At 43.0% G+C, this 22252-nt stretch overlaps 1 protein-coding gene across 5 annotated transcripts in view; it reads right to left on the bottom strand.

Annotated features, from left to right (window-relative positions):
* The window catches only part of KIAA2012 (KIAA2012 ortholog), a 111889-nt gene that overhangs the window by 35793 nt on the left and 53844 nt on the right, over positions 1–22252 (bottom strand). For all 5 annotated transcript variants that reach the window (XM_019635747.1, XM_019635743.1, XM_019635746.1 and 2 more), the window contains one exon: positions 9866–10003. In XM_019635747.1, the coding sequence (XP_019491292.1) occupies positions 9866–10003 (138 nt within the window). The remainder of the gene's footprint in view (positions 1–9865; positions 10004–22252) is intronic.

Raw genomic sequence — 22252 nt, 5'->3', positions numbered from 1 at the left:
CTGTTCTCCTCCCCCAATTCCCCAACACCATTCCCCTTCCCCAATTCCCCAATAAAATCTTAAAAAAGAAAAGAAAACAAAACTGAATAAAGTGCTATGTCACTTTTAATATGAGCTACAAATGCAAAGACTAAACAGAATGATTGAAACACAGATAATAATACTTGGCAAGTGAGCAAAAACAACTAAAGGACTGAAAATTCAAATCCCAGCTCTGTTATCCTGGCCAAGTCATTTGCTCTTCACCTGCTCGGCCAGCTCATGAACATGTACTGAGTGTCTGTTGTGTGACAAGTACTGTGCTAGGCACTGGGGGCTGAAAGATCTATCTGTAAGAAGCTCACAGACTTGCCGAGAAACTACGAGAAATCTCAACTGCTGCAATGCAGCGTGATAAATGGTGTGACAGGTTATGACAGGTTTCTGCAGGACCTCCCGGGAGGTGAAGCTAAATTAGGCCAGGGAAGGTTTGTTTACCAGTGGACATGGTGCTAAGTCTTGCAGAGAAGGGAAAGTAGGGCAGTTCCTGGCAGAGGAAGCAGCATGTGCTGGTTAGGGGGTGGCTTGGGGTGGCTGCAGTGTGTGGACAGTGTGAATTAGACAGGGGCCAGATCTTGCATGTTGCAGTTTGGAATTTAAAAAAAGAATTGCATTTGTTATATTTTTCTATTTATAAAAGAAATACATCTTTGATGCTGAGTTTTAACCGGAAGGCCAGTGGGGACGTGGTAAGGAATCTCAAGCAAACCAGGGATATGACTAAGCTGTATTTAGAAAGCACTGGCAGCAGCGTGGTGTTGTGGGGCTGGGAAAGGGTGTGGGTAGGTGGGGATAGAAACAAACACTGTGTAAACACAACTGCAGCTCTGAAACCAGAGAGACAGTTGGGGTGCAGGTCCTGGAATCCGACTGCCTGCTCCGAAGCTCTGACTCCTACACTTCCTGCCTTACAGATCATGCAAGTTACTTAACCTCTGTGTCTTAGTTCTTCAACTTACAGGGGCTGGGCTAGGTGACCTTAAGTTTTCATCTGTCCTGGGAGACCCTTCTATCTGTCCTGCCCTCTGCCCTCATGTTCAGCACCCATTCTGAGAATGGTACATCTAGGCCCACAGCAGCCTTTTGTAAGGAACTATGGGGAGGAGGGAGGGGCATGGGGTGCAGGGGTCAGATGTGGGGCTCCAGTTGGCTGCAAGCCAGCTCCATGACCTATCGTTGAACCTCAGCCTCTCCATCTGTGAAATGGGAGTGTTAATAAACATTATACAGAGTGCTTAAAGGGCTGAATGAGGAGAATACATTCTGAGATTCTGTGTAACATACCATGTAACACAGGCATCTACATGACTAATTTCAATACCTTCTTCAAGATGGACGACAATCAGTATCTCATTTGAGAGTTTCAGCCTACGACCATACCACCCTGAACGCGCCCGATCTCCTCATTTGAGAGTTTCACCTTCAAGTTAGTATAACTTTTCATGTATATTAAAAAGATCTCATACTTTTTCTTTAATAATTTATGAAAATCATAAGGTATTTTCTATTATTAAGATTAAAATATATTAAATCTCCATTCCTCCCCCAGGTTCTGAAATTAGAACAAAAATGTACAATTAAATTCTTCATAGGAACAGACAGATAGACCTCATCAATATCAGGTATTATCAGGTATTGTGGGTTTTGTGGCTTTGAATCCTAGGTCCCTCTGCTGCAAGCCATGTCACGGGTCGTGATCTCATCTCACCAATCCTCAGTTTCCTCATCTGCACAGTGGCAATCTGCACACTTACCGAGAAGACAGGGTGGGGATGGGGGGAAAATGAAATAAGGTTCAATATGTGAGGGGCCTGGCCCTTAGCAGGGATCGATCAATATTTGTTCCTTTCTCCTTTATGAATTGAATCCTTTACAGATGTGCACATTCTTTAACAAGTATTATTTCATATAATTCTTGCCCCACTGTTGACAGATAGGCATGGAGGTCCCAGTATTATTACCTCCATTTTCCTAAAGAGGAAGTAGAGTCCCAGAAGTGTTGCAAGGTCACTCAGAGTCAGAGAAGATCCAGGGCTTCCCAATTCCTGGTCTGATACTTTAATATCGATAGCAGTCCACTATTAATTCTGGGACTCTTTCTTTTGGAAATGTTACAGGCCCAGTGCCCTAAATATTTTTCATGGCAATATTATTATTCAAGTGTTATGGAATCATTGCATCTTGAAACCAGCTTGTGATACCTCTATAGTTCTCCTGCCAGTGGCCAAGAAAGCACGTTTAACCCTCCATCGGGTGCAACTGATCTCACAGATTCATTGCACACAAATTTTCAAATATCTAACAGTTAACTTAGGTATCATGACTCATCGCTTCCATATCTTCCCCCTCTACCATAACCTATCGCCAGTCATGTTTGTGACTTAGTACAGTAAAAACGTATTTCATAGCAGCACCTTTGTGTGCAATGAATCTGTGAGATCAATTGCGCCTGATGGAGGATTAAAGGACTCTGGGCACCAAAACTTGTTTTTGAGGGACCTGCTCCATCTTTGGACAACGTCCTTAAGCTAAACATTGTTATTTCCACTCACTAAAATCCATGCTGTCGGGCTGGCCGAGTGGCTCAGTAGGTTAAGAGCTTGCTCAAGAGATTGAGCTCTGAGCAACAGTGGTTCAATTCCTGGCCTGAGCTGAGCTGCCGCTGAGCTGCCAACAGGTGGCAGGATGGCTCAGCTAAAAAAATAATAAAAATAAATAAATAAATAAATAAATAAATAAATAAATAAATAAATAAAATAAAATCCATGCTGTCCCTCCCCTACATGACCACAGGTTTCAGTGGCAGTGGCCGTCACCCTCTGCCTGGTGGGATGTACCCACACCTGCCTGCAGAAGTAAAACCTGGGGCTGGACTCACGCTGGAGGGGTGGGGGTGGGTGTGTGCTGCTCAAAGGCTTGTACCCCATTTCAGGCAGGTTCCTCTACCGCGAGTTTGATAGCACCAACTGCCTGTGTGATGACTGCAAGGGGGAGTTTTTCCCCATTCCTCACATCTGCTGGGCATAGCATACCCACCCTTAGATGTCAATGTTCAGCACAAGCATATTCAATTCTGTATCTAGCATTAATTGGTATTATTGCTATTTTCTGCCCTACTACCTAACCCTGATAATTAATTAAAATCCTTGGAGAAAAAAATCCCCAGTCCAATTTATTCATCAATTACCATTTCCTTTTCAAAAATAGATTTTTTTAAAAAACATGGTTCAATTTTTATGTGAACCCAGCTGTACTCTGGATCAATCATGTTTACATCTAAGCCTGATACAGGTTATCTTATAAAATGGGCCAATAGTGTTGCCTTTAGTGTTATGACATTCAGGGCTATAAGGAGGCTCTTAAACCTGAGGAGCAGTCCACATGTAATAACTGAGAGATGAATGAGTCTCCCCCATAGCAACCTGGCCTGCCTCTGCCACAACTTTGTGCTGATAGTCTCTGTTTATCTCCCTTTTTTTTTTTTAGCTGAGCCATCCTGCTACCTGTTGGCAGCTCAGCGGCTGCTCAGCTCGGGCTGGACTCGAACTGCTGTTGCTCAGAGCTCAANTGTCTTAAATGTAAGCTTAAGGATTTGATTGGCTAATATTTTATTAAGAGTTTTACATCTTTGATCATAAGTGAGATTGGTCTATACATTTCCTTTCTTATGTTGTCCTTGTCTCTAGTTTCAAACTGCTTTTTGGTTTTGATGAATTTGGGTCTAAAGTTAGAAATGAGCTTTACTTACTTACTGGAAGGTGAAGAGAAATTTCAGGATCAAGGGGCAATGGCTTTGTTCTGGAATTCTGGGAACTTCCCTGGGGTTTCCATCCTGGGCTGAGTAGAGTGAGCCAGAAACATTCTTAAGGATACACAGCTTCCCACTATGGAGGAGAACTTAGAAATACTTTCCAGAAGGAAAAATAAGCAGTAATTGAGTGTGTAGGTCATCTAGGCTGCTAAGAACTAGCAGACTATTCTGAACTCAGTCCTGGGGCTCCAGATAGCAGAGCCTGGCCGTGCACAATGACTGTACAGGCCTCACAAGGAGCAATTCGGGGGGCAAGGAGCCCCCACTGACACCATGAGGCAGCTTTTTGCAGTGGTACCACCTTCCAGGCTATAGATTCTGGAGCAGTGGTGTCACCTCCGCTCCTGGGCACATACTTCTGGTCTCCCTGTTTTGTCTTTAAGAGAAACTTTTGCAACACTTGCTACTCATCTCTTCTTTGCATAGGTAGGGCAGTCTTTATACTTGTTTCTTCAGGAACTGTTTTACTCTTGGAGCCAGAAATTGCCCTTGAGGAAAGGCCTTGAAAACTAAAGTAAATTGAACTAAACCAGGGGTCAGCAAACTTTTGAGACAGAAGAGCCTATCCTGCCCCTCACAACAATTTAAAAATTATTTGAGAGCCATAAAACAAATGAAATCACCATTATGTGAATAATATCCTTTAAAAATTTTATAAATGAAACTATTTTCACTTTCAATTTTACTTCAGAGCCACATGTATGTACCCAAAGAGCTGCATGTGGCTCGCAAGCCACAGTTTGCCGACCCCTGAACTAAACTAAACAAAACACCCACAAACACTGAGTAGAGACTTGGGTTACCTTGGTTTTGATAATTAGCTGCAATTTTGCAAAATTGTCTTGACTTCTAGACCTTGGGTTCTTTTATCTATAATATAAACGAATTTCTAGAGATTCTAAATAAACTCCCAGACTCATGCTGGCTTAAAAAAAAATGCTGCCTTAATTTTGTGATGTTTCCTTGACTTTATACCTATTTCCTAATAAAAAACACATCAGAAACACAGTTGTACCTCTTTACAACTATTAAAGAGCCAAGGATTTGGAGTCATAGAAAGCTGGGTTCATATATCAGCTCCTCCAGGCTGTGTTACCTTGGGCAGTTTACCTAACCTCTCTGAGCCTCATTTTCTTTATCTGTCAAATAGGGATAATGCACTGTACCTCATAAGGTTGTGGTGAGGATAAAATGAGATAAACTAGTACATAAAGTTTCACAGAATGCAGAGGTTGGTAAGGCTGCTTCATTCAGATTGGGTCTGCTGCCCACACCCAGACTTAGGCAAAAGAAGGACTTACACAGAGGACTCAATCAGTCTCCCAAGAACAAGCCCCCACCCCCACCCCCATTAAGACTGATTTGGAAAGTAAAGAAATAAATCATCATGTTATCAATTTAGAACAAGTCCTTCCTGACAAAGTGCAATTTATGGCTACTAAAATTAGTTTTCAAGAAATAGACTAATTGCTAACCTTTAATGAGCACTTACTCTGCACCAGGCACTCTTACAAGCACCTTCTATGTAGTAACTCCTTTATGTCACAACCACCTCATGAGCTAAGTGCTATAAGTATCCCCATTTTACAGATGATGAAAAAAGATGCCCAGGAAGGCTCAGTAACTTACTCCAGGCCACACAGTTACTAAGTGGTAGAGCCTGCATTTGAACCCAGAGAATCAGACTTACTAATCAGCACTCTTGATCACTGTGATGCTGCCTAAAGAGTGCCCTCCAACCCTCCCACCCCCATTATTTTTTAAAAGATTTGAAATCCCTTTTAAACATTAGCATTTATCATTCAGGACAGGCAAATGCCTGCTTTAATTTTCTGCAGTGACACTTCACTGCATTAAAGGCTGTGTGAATAACCTTTATGGAACTCAGCTGGAGCCTGTCCCTCTGTCATGAGACAGGAAATCTGTTTTGACTGACTTGGTTATTGCTTAGATTTGGTCATGTTCTGCGCTGCCTAAAAGCTCCATTGCACTTGGCCAAGACCTTGGAGCCTCGTCAGTGTTCACATTCTGCATATGTGATTTACGAGATGGAAGATCTGAGGGCGGGAGCTTGTTTCCCTGGCTATTGTCACTCAGTTTTGCAAATGGAGGCAGCGGGGGAGACTTAATGTCAGCAGAAACCCTGCTTCAAAGCTTGACCAAACCCAGGGATTGGGCTACCATAACATTTTATTTTCTGATATCCAGAAGTAGTGACACCTTTTAAAATGAGTCTAAAACTTATTATTATTTTTTGTTGTTGTTCAGAATGGCAACTGAAAGAACTAGTAAAAGATGTAAACAGAAAACTATCAAGTTTAGGGTGAAATCCCAAATCTATGACTTTGCCCATTTATCTCCAGTGAGCTCTTATGGTCTCTCTCACCCCAGGGGGGCCCAGATGCCACAAGGAGCGTCATAGTGTCATTTCAGATTGGTGGTCATTGTGATATTCAACTTGGGATTAATATTCATTAAAGGACCACTATACATGAATTACTTAATGTATTCCTAATGCAACCTTATGAGGGGAGTACTGTTTTTAGCTTCAGTTGAGGACACTGAGGCAGAGAGGTCAAGNCTCAGCGGCTGCTCAGCTCGGGCTGGACTCGAACTGCTGTTGCTCAGAGCTCAAACTCTTGAGCGAGCTCTTAACCAACTGAGCCACTCAGCCGGCCCTATCTCCCTCTTAGATTACAGACTCCTTGGGAGGCCAGGGATGGAGATGATTCATCTCTGCATTCTCGGTGCCTAGCACAGTGTCTGACACACAGAGGATGCTCAATATGAGTATATTTGTATGTTGTTTGAAGGGAACTGAATGATCGTTGGGAGAGAAAGCTTTACATTGGCTCGACAGAATGCAGGTGGGCGGGGGCAAAGGTCAGAGTCCTGTAGGGTCAGAAAAATCTTCCTGCAGCAGACTGGATGAGTGCTCAGGGATGGAATTTTCTAGAAGGAGCTGTGCTGGCTGCTTAGCTAACACGGTAGTCAGTACTTTTGACTGACTAGGACTCAGTTGGGGTCTGCAGTGAAACTTTATAGATGATGGTTGAAAACATGGGCCCTGGAGCTGGGTCCACCTTACTTTGAGTCTTGAGTCTTGTTTCTGTCATTTACCAACTGTATGACATTTGGAGAGTTACTTAACTGCTCAATGCCTTAGTTTTCTCATCTGTAAAATGGGACAATGCTACTTATTTCTTAGGTTCGTTTTGTGAATTAAATGAGTTCCTGAATATAAAAACTTACAATAGAGCCTGGCACAGAGTAAGTGCTCACAAATATTACCAATTGTGATTATTTGCATCTCTTTCCATGCCTCTTTTCTGCCTTGATATTTTTATCTCCTACCCTTATCCCCTGAAATGTGCAATGCTTCTTACATGTGCCAGGCAAAAGTGATTGAAGTGCCCTGTGGATAGGCAGGAAATGCATGAATGAAATGTGTAGAATGAATTGATTTCTATATAGCTCCAAATGCTGAGGACAACCTGTGTGTCTTTCTCTGTTTGGACTCTCTATTCTTTTCCATACAATCCTAAGATTTGTGTCTTTCTACAATGCAATCCCTAAGAATCCAGGAGCTACCATGTCAACAAGAAGGTCTGCCTAAGGAGAGCTGTTAACTCTGGACATTCCCAAGAAAAGCTCTGGTCTTTTGGGCAAGGAATTGGCCTGGGGGTCACAAAGCCTTGTGTGTGCTCTGTGAGTCCCTTGAGGAGTAGGCTGAGTTACAATTTCTGTGAGTCTTGAAAAGGGTGGTCTGGAAAGTGGGCCTTAGGAATAATAATGCCTTTCCCTCTACAATATGGTGTATTATATGTGTATGGTGTATCTGTATATGTGTATGGTGTATGGTATATAATATAGTATATAATAATTTGGTGCCAAAATTGCTGAATGAAAAGTGTAACACAAAAGCATTGTGGACACTAAACACACAAAAAATTATTGCAAAACTCCCCACTCTGAATTCTGCAGTTTCTAGATGCTCTATATACCGTTATCTCATTTCCATAGCAATTATCACCTTTTAATATACTATACACATTGCCTGGAGCAGGACAAGGATCTCAATCTGTTTTGTTTGCTGGTGATGTATCCGAAATGACCAGAAAGTGCAGGCACATAGTAGGTAGTAGATGCTCACTACGGGTCGAATGAATGAACAGTGACAATGATGATGAAATCTCATCCCAGGAAGTACTAACCACAATACTTCAAGCTCTAAGGGAAGAACTAAACTGTTGCTAAGAAAAAAAGTCTAGTTTCATTAACATTAAGTGTTTTGGGCTGAACTGTGTTCCTCCAAAATTCATACGTTGAAGTCTACCTCAGTACTTCAGAAGTGGACTGCCTTTGGACATAGAGTCTTTAAAAAGGTAAAATGAGGTCATAAGGATGGTCCTTAAGCCAACATGGCTGGTATCCTTATAAGAAGAGATTAGGACATGGACACATACAAAGGGAAGACCATGTGAAGACACATGAAGAAGATGGCTGCCTGCAAGCCAATGAGAAAGGTCTCAGAAAAAATCAACCCCATCAACACCTTGATCTTGGACTTCTGGTCTCATGAATTGTGAGAAAATATATTTTGGTTGTTTAAGCCACTGTCTATGGTACTTTGTTATAGTGGCCCTACCAAGTTAATATAATAAGTAATGAATCAAGGTAATTATTTTGAATGCCTGGAGGAAATGTCTTTTGTTTTGCTGCCCAGAATCATTCTATTTACCCTGGTTTTCTGTGTCCTGTTTTCCTTTTTGAGACACTCCTCCCTTCCCCACTTCTAGTCCCCCAGGCTAGGCCAACCAGCGTATTCCATTCCCCTGGCCATGGTGATTCATTTGGGCATGGGCATATGACCTAAGTTGGGTCAATGAGATTCAGTTCCAGAATGATGTAGAAAAGAGAAGCTGGTGGTCATCTTGCCACCATGGGAAAAGAGCCTACCTAAGAGTAAACAGAGGAAAGCAGAGCCCAGCCATGGAGAGAAAAGATTTGGGGCAGATACATGACTCCTTATCAAAGCCCCACCTTGCAGAGCTGAGACTGGGGTTGCCCAGAGAAGATGTAACATGAGAACTCTGGATGAGCTGAGGTTAGGAGGGCGACCCTCATGACCTCCGAAGTCCCTGCCCATCTACCTCACAAGTATTTGGTTTCTTCTCCTCTGTTCTGTCTTTCCTAGTCACTTCTTATCAAAGGTCTGGGATTTTGTCCTCTGGGGTAGTATGAAGGATCTGAGATCTTTCCATGCCAAGACTTGCTTTGTTCCTGATTAGTTTCTTTTACTCCATGGTCCTTTGCTTCCAGTTCATTCAGCTCTAAGGGGGGAAAAGGTGGGTAGGAAGAGGGCCCTAAGCCAGAAGGCTGTGGGATGAAAAGGGGGGGTCAATTTATGGAGCATTTAGTGAGCACCTCCCATGTGCCAGGAGCTGTGTTAGGTGGTGCGGGAAGGAGTACTGAAAAGATGGACAAATGACATCCCCACAACAGAAACTCTCAGTACCCTTAACTAGATATGAAGCTGAGCTTGGGAAAATAATGAACTCTTAGAGAACAGAAAGCAAGGTCAAACATGTGGGAGAGGATTTGAAGTTGACTTCTAAATAGTTAACTCAAAAATCAGTCTTCTCTACAATAGGAACAGCTCTACCAAGTTACAGTGATAAAAGAGCAACAATTATTTTAGCAACTGTCAAGATAAAATGAATTATATTTGCTTGTTTTATGAGGTGGTTCAAGGTTATCCTTTCTCCTCTCTGTTCCCTATCCCCCACCATCCAAACCAGACACCCAGCTGATTTGTCCCTGATGGCTGGCTGTGATTACTGTCCTAATTTGTTCTTTCTTCGTCTGCTACAAACTGCCTATTTTCTGTCCCGTCTGATAAAGCAGGGACTCCGAGGGACTTCTGAAGCTGTTTTTGTACCATACAGAAGTGTATTAACTGGAATGCCTGTGTGTGTGTCTATAAAACCCCTCGTCTTCTCAGTGTGAAATCACCTTCAGGAACGGCATCATGTCGATGTACAGCTTGCGTGTGTAAAATTCTCTTCTGTTTGAACATATCGGGCCTTTATTTACACAACTTTGAGGCTCTCCTGTCTTCTGAGCTGCTGCCTCCAAGGACTGCTGGGCTCCCTGTAAAGAGAAGCAGAAAGCCCAACTTTCATAGTAATGATATACAGTCCGACAAGAGCTAGTCCAAATCCCCAAATATTTATAGAAAGTAATTTTTCATCGTTGGAACACTCATAGCAACACCTATTTTTACCATGGACGACACAGGGGACCCATATGTATACAGAATAATTAATTCATACCTGGAGCTGGTGTAATGGGAAAGTGGAAAAAGGAAACTTACTGTGTTCCAGGGTGGTAATCCTTTTATTTAATCCTTACAACAGCCCTGTGTGTGAGGCAGGTATTGTCATTCCCATTTCACAGGTGAGGAACAGGAGGCTCTGGGAGGTTGAGGAACTTGCCCAAAGCCATACAGTTGGTAACTGGCATAGCTGAAGTCACTGTCTTTCCAAGCCTCCTTTTTCAGTGAGATTCTTTTGAGACGTCTAGCTTCCATGCATAGTTATCAAATCTGCTTTGCAGCAAATAAAGTTGTGGCAAAATTCCAGTTTATTTCCCAACTTAAAATGTATTTGCTGAGGGGCAGCTGCTCTTCTCCAGGCCTGCCCACTCTCACTATCTAGAGAGTGTATGATCCTTTTAATAAATCTGCTTGCTTGGCTGGAAAATAAAAATGTGTTTGCTGTGGCTGGAAGAGTGATTTTAACAAATCTAGCAGAGAGGGAAGGAAGAATGAGCTAATGGAGGAGTCTGGGAGGCCCCAGGGGCTCTCCAATCTTTGGGGCCATGCCTTCTCCTGTCACCACAACATGCAAATGGTGTCATGTTTCAGAGAACTACAGAGTTCCATTTAAAGTTACTTTCCAGCCCATGCCCCATACTGCAACCTGGGTGATCATCCCAAAATGCAAACCGGACATCACTCTGCTCAAAACCTTCAAAGGCCCTTACCCTTCAGATGAAGGCCACCCCCTTAAAAAGGTTTACAAGACCCTTCTTGCCTGGCCTGGACTATCTCTCCTGCCTCATTTAGTCATTCGACAAATATTTATAGAGTGCCTTTTCTATGCCCGGCGAGCGAATACGGCGGAGCGAGAGGCAGACAGAAGTCTCTACCCTCATGAAAATTGCATATACATTCCACTGAGAGGGAGGAGATAATAAGCAAGTGGAACATAAGTTATGTCTCAAGGTGATTTGTGATACAGAGAAAAATACAGCAGAGAGGGGAGTGAGGGGGTATCTGGGAATGGCGGTGGAGGCTGCAGTTTTAAGCAAGGTAGGCAGGGAAAAGCAATGTTTAAGCAAAGCTCTGAAGAAAGCCAGGGAAGGTTCTGTGGGGCTCTCTGAGGGAAATGTCCACCTCACTATGGGGAAAGCAAATGCAAAGGGCTACCATCCACACTGGCATTTCAGTTCCTGGAGCAAGGCCATCACACATGCCCTTCTTTCTCCTGGGAACACACTCCTTTCTTCTAATTCCTCCTCATCCTTCTAATTCCGCCTCATCCTTCAAGTGTGGCTCATCTGTGGCCCCCACAGCATCCCAGAGCACTGAGCACTTCCCACCATTGCCCACAATGAGCTTATGCTTGTGCAGCCACCTGTTCTCCCCACTAGACTGTAAGCTCTGTGAGGTCAGGAACCAGACTGCACTGTTCCCCTGTAACAGCAGTTCCTGGCACAGGGTCTGGGAGTGAATACACACCTGTTACAGATTTGCTGAACAAAAGAGTAACAATCACATTGGGGGCAAGCTACATGCTGTGGCCCAACCCAGTTAAAATGTGGAGGGCCAATGAAGACACCTTTACAGGAAGTATGTGCTGACCTCCAGAGGCCTGTGCTCTGCGTAGCTCTGGCTCCTCATACCCAAGAAAAAAAGTTATTTGTTATTTTTCAGGGCTGCTTTGCTGGGGTCACATATATTAGTGTGCCATGAGATCACCCTGGGTGTGGATTTGATCATTTCCATATTCTCTAGGAGGCTAACTCTCTGGGCTGTCATAAACTCTCCCTCTCATAACATTTATATTACTTTTAAGTATTAATGATGAATTAACTGTAGGTGGGTCCCCACAAGCAGCCATCATTCCAATGAACACCCACACCCTTTCCCTTTGTTTTGAAATGTGGCTGGAGATAAAGACTTTTCTGGACAAATATATATCCAATTTTTTTTTTTTGTCATCTCAGCCACATATCTGATTAGCTTCTCTGAGTGAGACAGCCCCTCCCTGTTTCTAGATCAAATGAAAGCATTTGGTCCAAGCTAGAATCAGACAAAGCATTTCAAGCTTTCTAGCTTCCAAAATCATGCATGAATCAGTGGGTGGAATAATAGAATTCAGACAATATTGATTTGAGGGAAATTTCTCCATTACTTCCAAGAGACAATTTCGTGTTAGGCCAGAGGACAAAAGGCATAGCCAAGACCAGTTCCAATGGCTGCAATTACTTTAACTCCTTATGTGGGGCTCAGATTGTAGAGTGGGGAGTTGAGAGGCTTTGAGAAAAGTCCTTACAAATCACTTGACCTATAAATCTTTTGATAAAACAATTCTCGACTGTATGTCTCCTCTCCCTAATGTTTAGGGGCCATCAATTTTAGCTTGATGGAATGTTTTCCATGAAGGCTCTATAGTCACTGGAATGTGAAGTACTACTTTTGCTTATTATATTTTGGAGTTCTAACAAGTAAATGATAGTGAAATGGGGCTTGGGAGATGAGAGGAAAGACAAGATTAAATATATAAAGAGGATTCTGAGAGGTAATGCGAAGAGGAGAAAAAATCAGAAAGTTGAAACCAGGAAAGAAAGCCATGCATTGGGGTGGTTTTTCATTTATTCATTAAACTGGTATTTATTGCGTGATTTTGTATGTGTCAGACAAACAAACATAAATAAGTAGGATGATTTTAGTGACAAATCTATGAAGATAATGAAATGGTGACAGGATGAAGGTTGATATGGAGCTGGTGGGTGTTGCCTTTGGATGATCAGGGAAGACCTCTCTGAGGAGGTGACATTTGAGCAGAGAGCTGGGTGTGAGAAGAAGGAGCCAGTCCTGGAAGGATCTCTACCTTTAGTAGTCAGTGGGTCTGATTATTTGGAGGTAAAACCAGGCAGGGATTTTTTGAAAAGGAAAATAGAATTCCTGATTTCTAGACCTGTTGTGCCCCAACCTTTTTGGTCTCCATCCGTGACCCTGTGAGGCACACTTCTGTTTTCTGAGCGATAGAGCCATCATAATTGACACTTGCATCTCTTGGACTATTTTGAGAGTGAAGACAGCAGAACAAATAGTGAACAAGAGTCAAGGTCTCTGAAGGTGGAGAAGGGAGAAGAAAATCCACGTTTAGACAGAAGGGAAGGAAGATGGGGGAAGTAGAAGAAAGCAGAGATGTGCATGCTTTAGTGGGAATGGTCAGAAAACTGATGAAAAGGTGAAATGTTTAGCAGAAAAATCAAAACCCATTCCTTCACCTGTATTATACTGTAAATACTTCAATAATTTTATGCTCTGCTAAAAACACCTGGAAGCCTTTCTCTTCAGTAAACGAAACAATAAAGATTAATGAGTTAATTTGGTAAAGCTGATTTGAATTGCACATACGGTGTTGCGCAAGTACTTGGCATTTAAAACATGATCTGACATTTAAAAGAAGATGACTTAATGAATTCAAGAGCTAATCTTACATTCTGACAGACCGAGCCATGGAAAATCCAGGATTACTATCTTGATGTAAACATAATGTGATTCGGTTGAAAGCCAGAACAAAGGAGAGCTATTAGCTGTATACAAATATCCACATACACACACATATGTAATGTAGCAGAACTTAGAGGATGTCTATTACATTAAATACATATCATTTCCTTTCTTACTCTTGGATTATATATAAGATCTGAGCTACAAACTGAAGGAGAAACACTTTTCCCCAATATATTTTTCTCCTCGTTTCAACTTGGTATTTTGAAGGCTCACTACCATGGGTTGGCTCTAAGGTTATTAGAATGTCTTACCTGAAAGAGAAAAGGAGATTCTAAACTCGACCAGCTAGATCTCCATTCATGGGTCCTACAGAGCCACCAAAGATATGGGTCTGTCCTCTTTACTTCTCTCACTCCTTCCTAATTGGGGTTCCCCCAGAAGAGCTGTTGTTCCTCATTAAGGAGGCTGCAACACTTGCTGTCTGACTGCCTCCCACTCAGCTCACAGCTTCATTCTGCCTGAGAGCAAGCTGCCAAGAGTCTCTGGGAACCTGTGGGCAAGCTGAACTGGAGGAGGAACACAGAAGGAAGGAGGGCCTTTGTAGCCAAGATCTGAAATACGCTGGGGCACACCCCCCACCATTATCTTAATGCATGGAGCGCAGGGTCGGGAGGCCTTTGCTGAAACCCTTATGTGGTCTATCAAGTTGTCACATCAAACCTCTGTGCACACAGGGCATTTGTCCCCTCCTGTGAACAAACAAAGGGAAAAGAGCCACTCTCTCCTTTGGACCACTAGGACCCCTACTTGGCTGAGAATCTGTCCTTCTACCTCCCTGGGGGATGGGGGTGGGGTGGGGCTCTGAATCCCAGTGGGGATGGATAGATCTGAGAGATTTAGTTACTGGATGTTGGGGGGAAAATGGGCTGGGATTCTGAACACCCCCTAGCCACGTTCCCTGGTGGGGGGTGGGGACAAAATCCTGGAAAGGGCCACTCCTGCCAGGAGCTATGGGCTGAAGGGCCCTGTGCTTGGCTTTCTCTGGCTGTTATTTCTTGCCCACGGCAGCCTGTGGAACTATAAGTGGGCAGTAGGAAGGAATGGGGGCACAGATGAGGCTGAGCGGAGCATGGAACTCTACTGGGCTCCCTACAACTGGGCTGCCTGGAGGGATCTGAGTAATCCAGGAGCTTCTCATACTCTTATCAATTTGGAGGGGACCTAGCTCAAGCAAGGCCGGCCACCCTGGCTACCCCCAGGTCACACTCCGAGACCTTATTTCTGTCTAGCTTTCTCTGGCCTGAAGGAATAGGAGACCTCTAGTCTTCAGGAGGCCAGAGGGAACACCAGGATCTCAATTCAACAACCAGGCCTACCTGCATAGCTTCTTTATGAGAAACAGAAGGGACCCCAAACTACAACGTGGTTCTACCCACCACCGGTGGTTCACATCCTCCTGGGTTCATCATGCTTCTCTCGGCCACCTGACATCCTGGCCCACTTTTTATGTTCTAAGGGCAATTTGGTGCTGGTGAAATGGGCTGAGAGGACAGTTTTAGGAGGGCTCCACTAGGAGGCATGGTGGAGACACAGTTTGGTTACAAGCCAGAGAGCTTTCTTGTTCCTCTCCTGTCATGAATTTTGGTCTCCAGCCACTTTTTTTACACCTCACCTCGATAGAAGGAGATTTTTACATCCCCTTGAGTGGTTAGCAAATTCATCCAATAGCTAGCAAACAGACTAGAAAGAGAAACACTGCAATCTCCAGCCTTAGCTTTTGTGAGGCACTCATTTGGTGACTTTTGCCAAGTCATTCAGCTTTCTGTGCCTCAGTTTCCCTACGTCACTGTTTTCCTCAAGGAGCTTTTGAATAATGAAACCCAAGACACTTTAATTACAGGGCTTCTACCATCTGGAAATAAGTCTTATCTGTGAATTCTAATTGATATTGTCCTCCGTTTAATTAAGTGCTTTGTTGACACAACAGAATCATTGTTTATCTAGTTTAACAGAAGCTAGAGGAGAAACATTTTAAGCCCAAAAAGTGATGTCTTCTGCCCCAGGGGAGGTAGAAACTAGCTCTTTTAGTGAGGGGGAGTCTGGCTATATTCAGGCTGGAACTTTGCCTGTATTTGAAAGATGATGCATCCTATTTTAGATTGGGAGATGGGAAGTGGTGGTATGCAGGGTGGGAAATCTGAACAAGTCCCTGGTTCCTTCTAACCCCAAACTTTACTTTAACCCCAAACTGTGGGACTTCCTTGTTATGTTGGCTCTGATGTGACTTTTCCCATCTGACAACTGAGAGATAGGGAATCTCAATTTGCAAACTGATTCCACTATAAAAAGTTTATTTTAAATCAGTCGATTTTCACTAGAAAAGAAATGTTAGCCATGGTGTTTTGATTCCCACACTGGCCCATAAAAGCTTATCTAACCCATAATTTAGCTGGACTGAGAAGTTGAACTAGCCCTGGTAATGCTGGGACAGCAGCGGGCTAGGAGCAGAGGAAAAAAAAAATGTCCTTTTCCTTTCTTTTCTGACCCCTTCCCCTCCATTGGGCCCTCCTGTCCTCTGACCTCTAAGCCCCCGCCCCGCCCCGCAGCCAAGTGCTGTGGGGGGCAGGGCCCTGCTGGATCTTCCAGCTCCAAATTCCCTGCCCTTCGCCTCCCCCTGTCCTACAGCTGTGCTCCCTTAGATGCGGGGTGGGAAATAATTTTTAAGAAAAGTCCACAATGAGATATGAGAAACCCAAAGGAATCTCTAATGGGCAGAGTAGTATGCAGTGAAACAAAATTCCAGACAGCATGAAGGATATTTGCGGGGGGTGGGATGTTTGGGTTTGGGGATTGGGGAGAGGGGGTGGGGGAAACAGTTGGTGGATTGGCTCTTAGTGCTGCCTTTCAAGTTTCTCCTTTTCCATGTGTGAACCCCTGGATTGTATACAAACTCTAGGTTTTGTTCTATAATGGTTTTTAAGGCAGAGGGTGGGGAATAGAATAATAATTACTGTTATAATTTATTGGGATTGCCTAGTGACAAGCATTGTGCTAATCCCTTTCCATATGTTATTTCATCTAATCCTTGTCATGACCCCATGAGGGAAATATTATTATCCTTTACAGATGAGGAATATTGAGCCCCAGAGTGGTTAAATAACCCGCCTACAACCACATGGACAGTACGGAAAAAGCTGGGATCTGAGTGCAGCTTTATGGGATTTCCAAAACAGTAGGCCTCTTTGCTAGTGCAGGCCATGTATTGAATGGGGCCTTGTATAGTGTGACATCTGTCTCCTCATCTGCAAAATGGGGATAATAACTGTACCTACCTCAGGGATGTTGTAAGGGTTATGGGAGATAATCCTAAACCCTTCATATACTAAACCTCAAAAACATTGGCTGTTATCATTTAAAAAGACCCTCTCAAGAGAATGGGGAGATGACTGTTGAAATTTATGATAAGTACATGGAGGTTCATTATACTCTTCTCTCTACCCTTGCATGTGTTTGAAATTTTCCATAACAAAAATACAAAAGCAAAAAACTTAACTAGGCACATATGATGCGTCTGGTTGAAACTAGCAGCCAACAGATCACTAAACACAGACTTACTGGAATAAATGATAGTCAAAGTGAAATTTCAACAAATAAAACTCTTGGTTTTTGAAATGAAAAACAAACCCCTCTCAGTAAATGATCCTTAAATTGTCAATGGAGTTTTTGGGCTGACAAAGTAATCCTGTGGGTAAGGTTGAACCAGAAGATGAAGTTCGCTTAGATCTTCAAAAAGCCTTTGCAAAGTTCCATAACCAAAGCTATTTACAAGGCCAGGGAGAGAGAAGCATGGAGCTGGGGGAGATGCTGTGCCGGCCTTTATACAAGAGACACAAAGAGTGCGAAGTACAGGGTAGTTCTTTAGATGGATCAGTCTAGGCCCAATCTTACTTCTCAGTCTCAAGAAGGTCTTCAAGAAGGATGCCTAACGACCTCTCCAATTTACACCCCCCCCCCAAAGCTTTTCCAGAGAGTGAAATACCAAATCCTGGCAACCAACAGCAGGAAGTCCCTGGAGATTGTATGAGTTGTTAGAGAAGTGTCAGCTTAACTTTCATATCATTATCACTGGAAATAAAACAAGTACAATCTCCAAATCTGATTTAGAAGATTAGGGGCTTTTGCTACCCAGGACCTTAATGTCAACAAAAGGTTTATCTGTCATTTCCCCATCCTCCTACCCCCCACCTTGTGTCACTAGGTACCATGTGCCAGGAATGGTGCTATACACATGGGATACAAAGGTGAATAAGGCAGTTAAAAAAAAAAAAAGCCTGTCTTTAAAGATACAGTAGTAGCTTGTTCTTTTAGTTAACAGCCAAAAAGTTCAGCAGAAGGCAGGGTATAGCTCAGAAGGACATTGAAACAAAAGGTTACCTTTGTACCCTTGTACAAAAACTTAGTGTGTCTACAGGTGTGTGTGTCTGTGTTTTTCTTTGTCCTGAAGGAGGAAGACTGAAAGGGGATATGAACACCATCTGTGAAACCACCAAGGAAACAGATGGGGTAAACATAGGTTTATTCAACCCAAATCCCAGTGTGCTAGAATTACAGGCTACTCTTTGAAATCCAAAAGAGGTATATTTAGGACACATAAGATCAAATATGAATTTATAATGTCATAAACTCATGAAACCTGAAGTCAAGAAACAACATGGGTCAAAATAGAAGTGGCTTTGAGAAATGGGAAAAAGGGACAGAAGTCCAGTTTCACAGGATTTTTAGGACACTACCAAAGTTCTAATCCCTACAAAGCAACAAAACAAAACCCGAGATAAAGCATGTGAAAAAGGATGTTTGCTCTCCCTAACAAAGAGAGGGAGCTGACAATGTGAAAACTGGTGAGATGGTTTCTTTCTTATTTTAAACAAAGAGATGCAACGATTCTTGGGAAATCTAATTAAGGTTTGAGCTTGTTCTTTGATACTCTTTACTGACAACCTCTCTGCCCTGACAGCTCTATAAACCAGTGGGCTCAGGACCTCTCTTGTCTCAAGCTTAGAAGGATCTGGATGGTCAAGAGAGTTTTATACTTTGAGATTCAAACTTTTCAGAAAAAGAGGCAAATTCATTGTTCCCCAAGGTCTAGGATCAGAGGGATAAAATGCTGAAGGGGATTGAGATCCTAAAAAGGAGAATTCTGATAGCCCTATCCAACAATCTAATAAAAACATAATTAATATTAAATAGTTTTAACTAACAGTAGTTAAAAAATAATGGTGCTGTGGTGTTGACCCTTGTTTAGCTTGCCATATACTTGTTTACTGTGACGCCCTAGCTCATTTTAAACCTTGAATAAAATCAGGTATCCTCATAATCTATTTTTCCTTCTTACAGGAAACATTTTGAAAAAAAATGAAAAAGGAAGACAAAATTAAAATTAAAAAATTCAACTCAACACATCCTTAATTTCAAATTAGCGTTACTATACGTTTTGGCATGTATTATTTGCAAGTCTTTTCCTTATAGGTACATTATTTTTTTACTTATTGCAGTCATAGTTGACATCACTTTGATTTCACTTTTAAAATTAAATTGGTTGGTTTCAATTTAGGGGTAATTTTGCCCTCCAGGGGACATACGAAAAGATCTGGAGACATTTTTCGATTGTCACAACTGGGGTTGGGTGGGGTGTGCTACTGGCATTTAGTGAGTAGAGGCTAAGGCTGCTGCTCAACATCATCTAGTGGACAGGAAAGGCCCCCACAACAAAGAATATCTGGGCCCAAATGTCAGTGGTGTTGAGGTTGAGAAGCCTTGTGTTAAGCTGTTAGTATTAAATCACAGTTTCTAGTCTGACAAGCATCATTTTTTAATGCCTGAATTAAATCCCTCACAGGGGGATATGTCACAATTAACATTTCTCTGCTGTTGGACTATGAGGCTCTTTCCAATTTTTCTCTATTATAGGCAGTGCTGCAATGGACATCTTCCCTCACTTTTTTTCTGCTGAGTTATTTCCTTTGATTAAATTTCCAGAAGTCAGAAGTACTGAATCAATAAGTATGAATATTTTTTCATGTTTCACAAGTCATATTGTCATTTTGCTTTACAAATGGGTGAAGTTGAATGGTGGGTTGAAAAAAACTACAAGCCACCAGAAGTGTATAAATTTTACCAAAACTTCGGCAGTACTGGGTGATACCATTAAAAAAAATGAGAGGAGGGGTCGGCCGAGTGGCTCAGTTGACTAAGAGTGTGAGCTCTGAGCAAAGAGTTGCCAGTTCGATTCCCACATGGGCCAGTGAGCTGTGCCTGAGCTGAGCTGCCACTGGCTGCCAACGGGTGGCAGGATGGCTCAGCTGGTGAGAGCAAGTTTTCTAACAACAAGGTTGCCGGTTGGACTCTCACATGGGATGGTGGGCTACACTCACCTGCAACTAAGATTGAACATGGCACCTTAAGCTGAGCTGCCCTGAGCTGCCGACAGCCGGACGGATGGCTCCCGTGGTTAGAGCATGCACTCTTAGCAACAAGGTTCCTGGTTCAACTCCCGCATGCGATGGTGGGCTACACTCACCCACAACTAAGACTGAACATAGCACCTTGAGCTGAGTGGCCACAAGCTGCCAACAGGTGGCCAGATGATGACTGGACTTGGAGCTGAGCTAGCTGTGCCCTCCACAACTAAGATTGAAGGACAACAACTTGGCTGTTACCCTTCCCCAATTCCCCAATAAGGATCTTAAAAAAAAAAAAAAAGTGAGAGGAGACACACATCTCAAATATAAATTGGTACCTCTAGTTTTGTCTCAATTTGCATTTAAATTGCTATTCAGGAGGAATATTTTCCCATACCTGTTTTCTATTATTATTATTTTTTTGATCTGAATTGTTTATGGCTTTGCTTATTTTTCTAACTGGTTCTCAAGGTTTTTCTTTTAAAATGGAATGTGATCTTTACTGAGAGTATAGATAGTAATGCTGTTGTAGTTAGTGCAATTATTTTTAAACTTTCTAAAGAAAGTTTTACTTTTGTCCCCCACAGCACAGATACGTTAGCGTTTCCTCCTAGAATTTCCATTTACCATTTTAATACTCTTTTTAGGTGCTGGTCACCTCACCCGACCTGCGGCCTCTACACTGAGAGGCCCTGGGGAAGAGGAAAAGCTTCTCTGGCGATTGATGTCAGCACCGAGGTAAGAGCAGCACTTGGTCTCAGGACGGTATTCCAGAATCGAATTTCCCTTAATCAAATGAAAGGCCTTAGGAGGGGCCACAAGGCAGAAAGGAAAATACATATGTAGGAGAATCTCATATTCTATGAGGAGTTTGAAGGACCCGCATTATAAAAGGGCACCATACCTTTAGGATTTGGGAACTGGCGATGCTCCATATGAAGCTATTATTAATATGCAAAAAATACCTTCATAAATACTTGATTCTGTTCACAGTGGGGAGGCAGTTCATTTGAAAGAGGAAATAGGAGCTTGGAGTTGAAACGCGTCCGCTTGTCTCCTGTTTCTTTTTTCATTGCTCTTTTCATCTCCACATTTTGCCTTGTAGTTTTCTTCCCCTTCTACCCCGGACTTAACCCTCTCCTCCATCTCCTAGGAAGTGGTTGATGTCAGTTGCTACCCTCATTTCTATTTATGGATTTACCTCCGAGGCCTGATCCTCGACCCGGTGCGGAAGGGGTGTCTCAAGAGCGAGTCTCACGATTTGCCGTCCTGTGTTTTGGAAGCAGGAGCCCTAAGCTTCCCTGCTCCCTTCCTCAGCTCAGACACCGCTTAGGAAACGCACAGCAGAGGTTTTAAAACCCAACCAGTAGGGGGCATCCGGAGGCAGCTTCCAGAACCGGGTAAATCCGTGAACTCAGTCACGTCTGCAAAGCACCGTCTGGTTTTCTCTCTTACCCACCCGTCAGACATTGTTTTCCAAATCTAGGTCTGTGACTTTTCCTTAAAGCATGGTGATGCCGAACTATTCCACCTTTGGGTCACCCCCCCTACCCCCCCCCACCCCCCGCAGCTAGCACAATGATAAAACAAAAGTAAAAATATTTTATGTGACTGAACTCCTAATATGGCCAGACCCCCATGAAAGGAGGGAGGAGGTGAGTCGGTGGGGAATTAACAGAAAGGAAGAGCAGAAACTGCCAATGCTGATAAAGATCAATTTTGTGTGATATCCTAGCCTGTATCAGAGTGGGAAGGTGACCGTGGAAGGAGTCCACTGGATTTGCCAGCAGCCCGTCAAGGTAGGTAACAAATCTACTGGGCAGAGATTTGTTCCTAAATCCTTTCCAGATGCTTTATAGTAAACATGAAATTAGTCGTTTACATGGAGTAGGTTGAAGAAGTAGTTAAAATTGAAGTCAGTGATTAATAAAAGGCCATTAGCCTCAAGAAGGAAGCGGGGGGGGGGGGCTGTAAGGAAGATACATCCATCTCCCCCATCTCATCCCTATTTTATCTGTTTGGGGGCTGGTGGGGCTCCTTAGATGTTTCCTTAAATTGCTGTCTTTTGGGGGCTACTTCTAAAGAAAATAAGACTCCTGTGACTTGAACAAACCTACAGGTTCTGGTGGGAAC

Source organism: Hipposideros armiger, unplaced genomic scaffold, assembly GCF_001890085.2.
Source record: "Hipposideros armiger isolate ML-2016 unplaced genomic scaffold, ASM189008v1 scaffold_23, whole genome shotgun sequence".
NCBI classification, from domain to species: Eukaryota; Metazoa; Chordata; class Mammalia; order Chiroptera; family Hipposideridae; genus Hipposideros; species Hipposideros armiger.
This window is presented reverse-complemented; position numbering and strand designations above follow the sequence as displayed.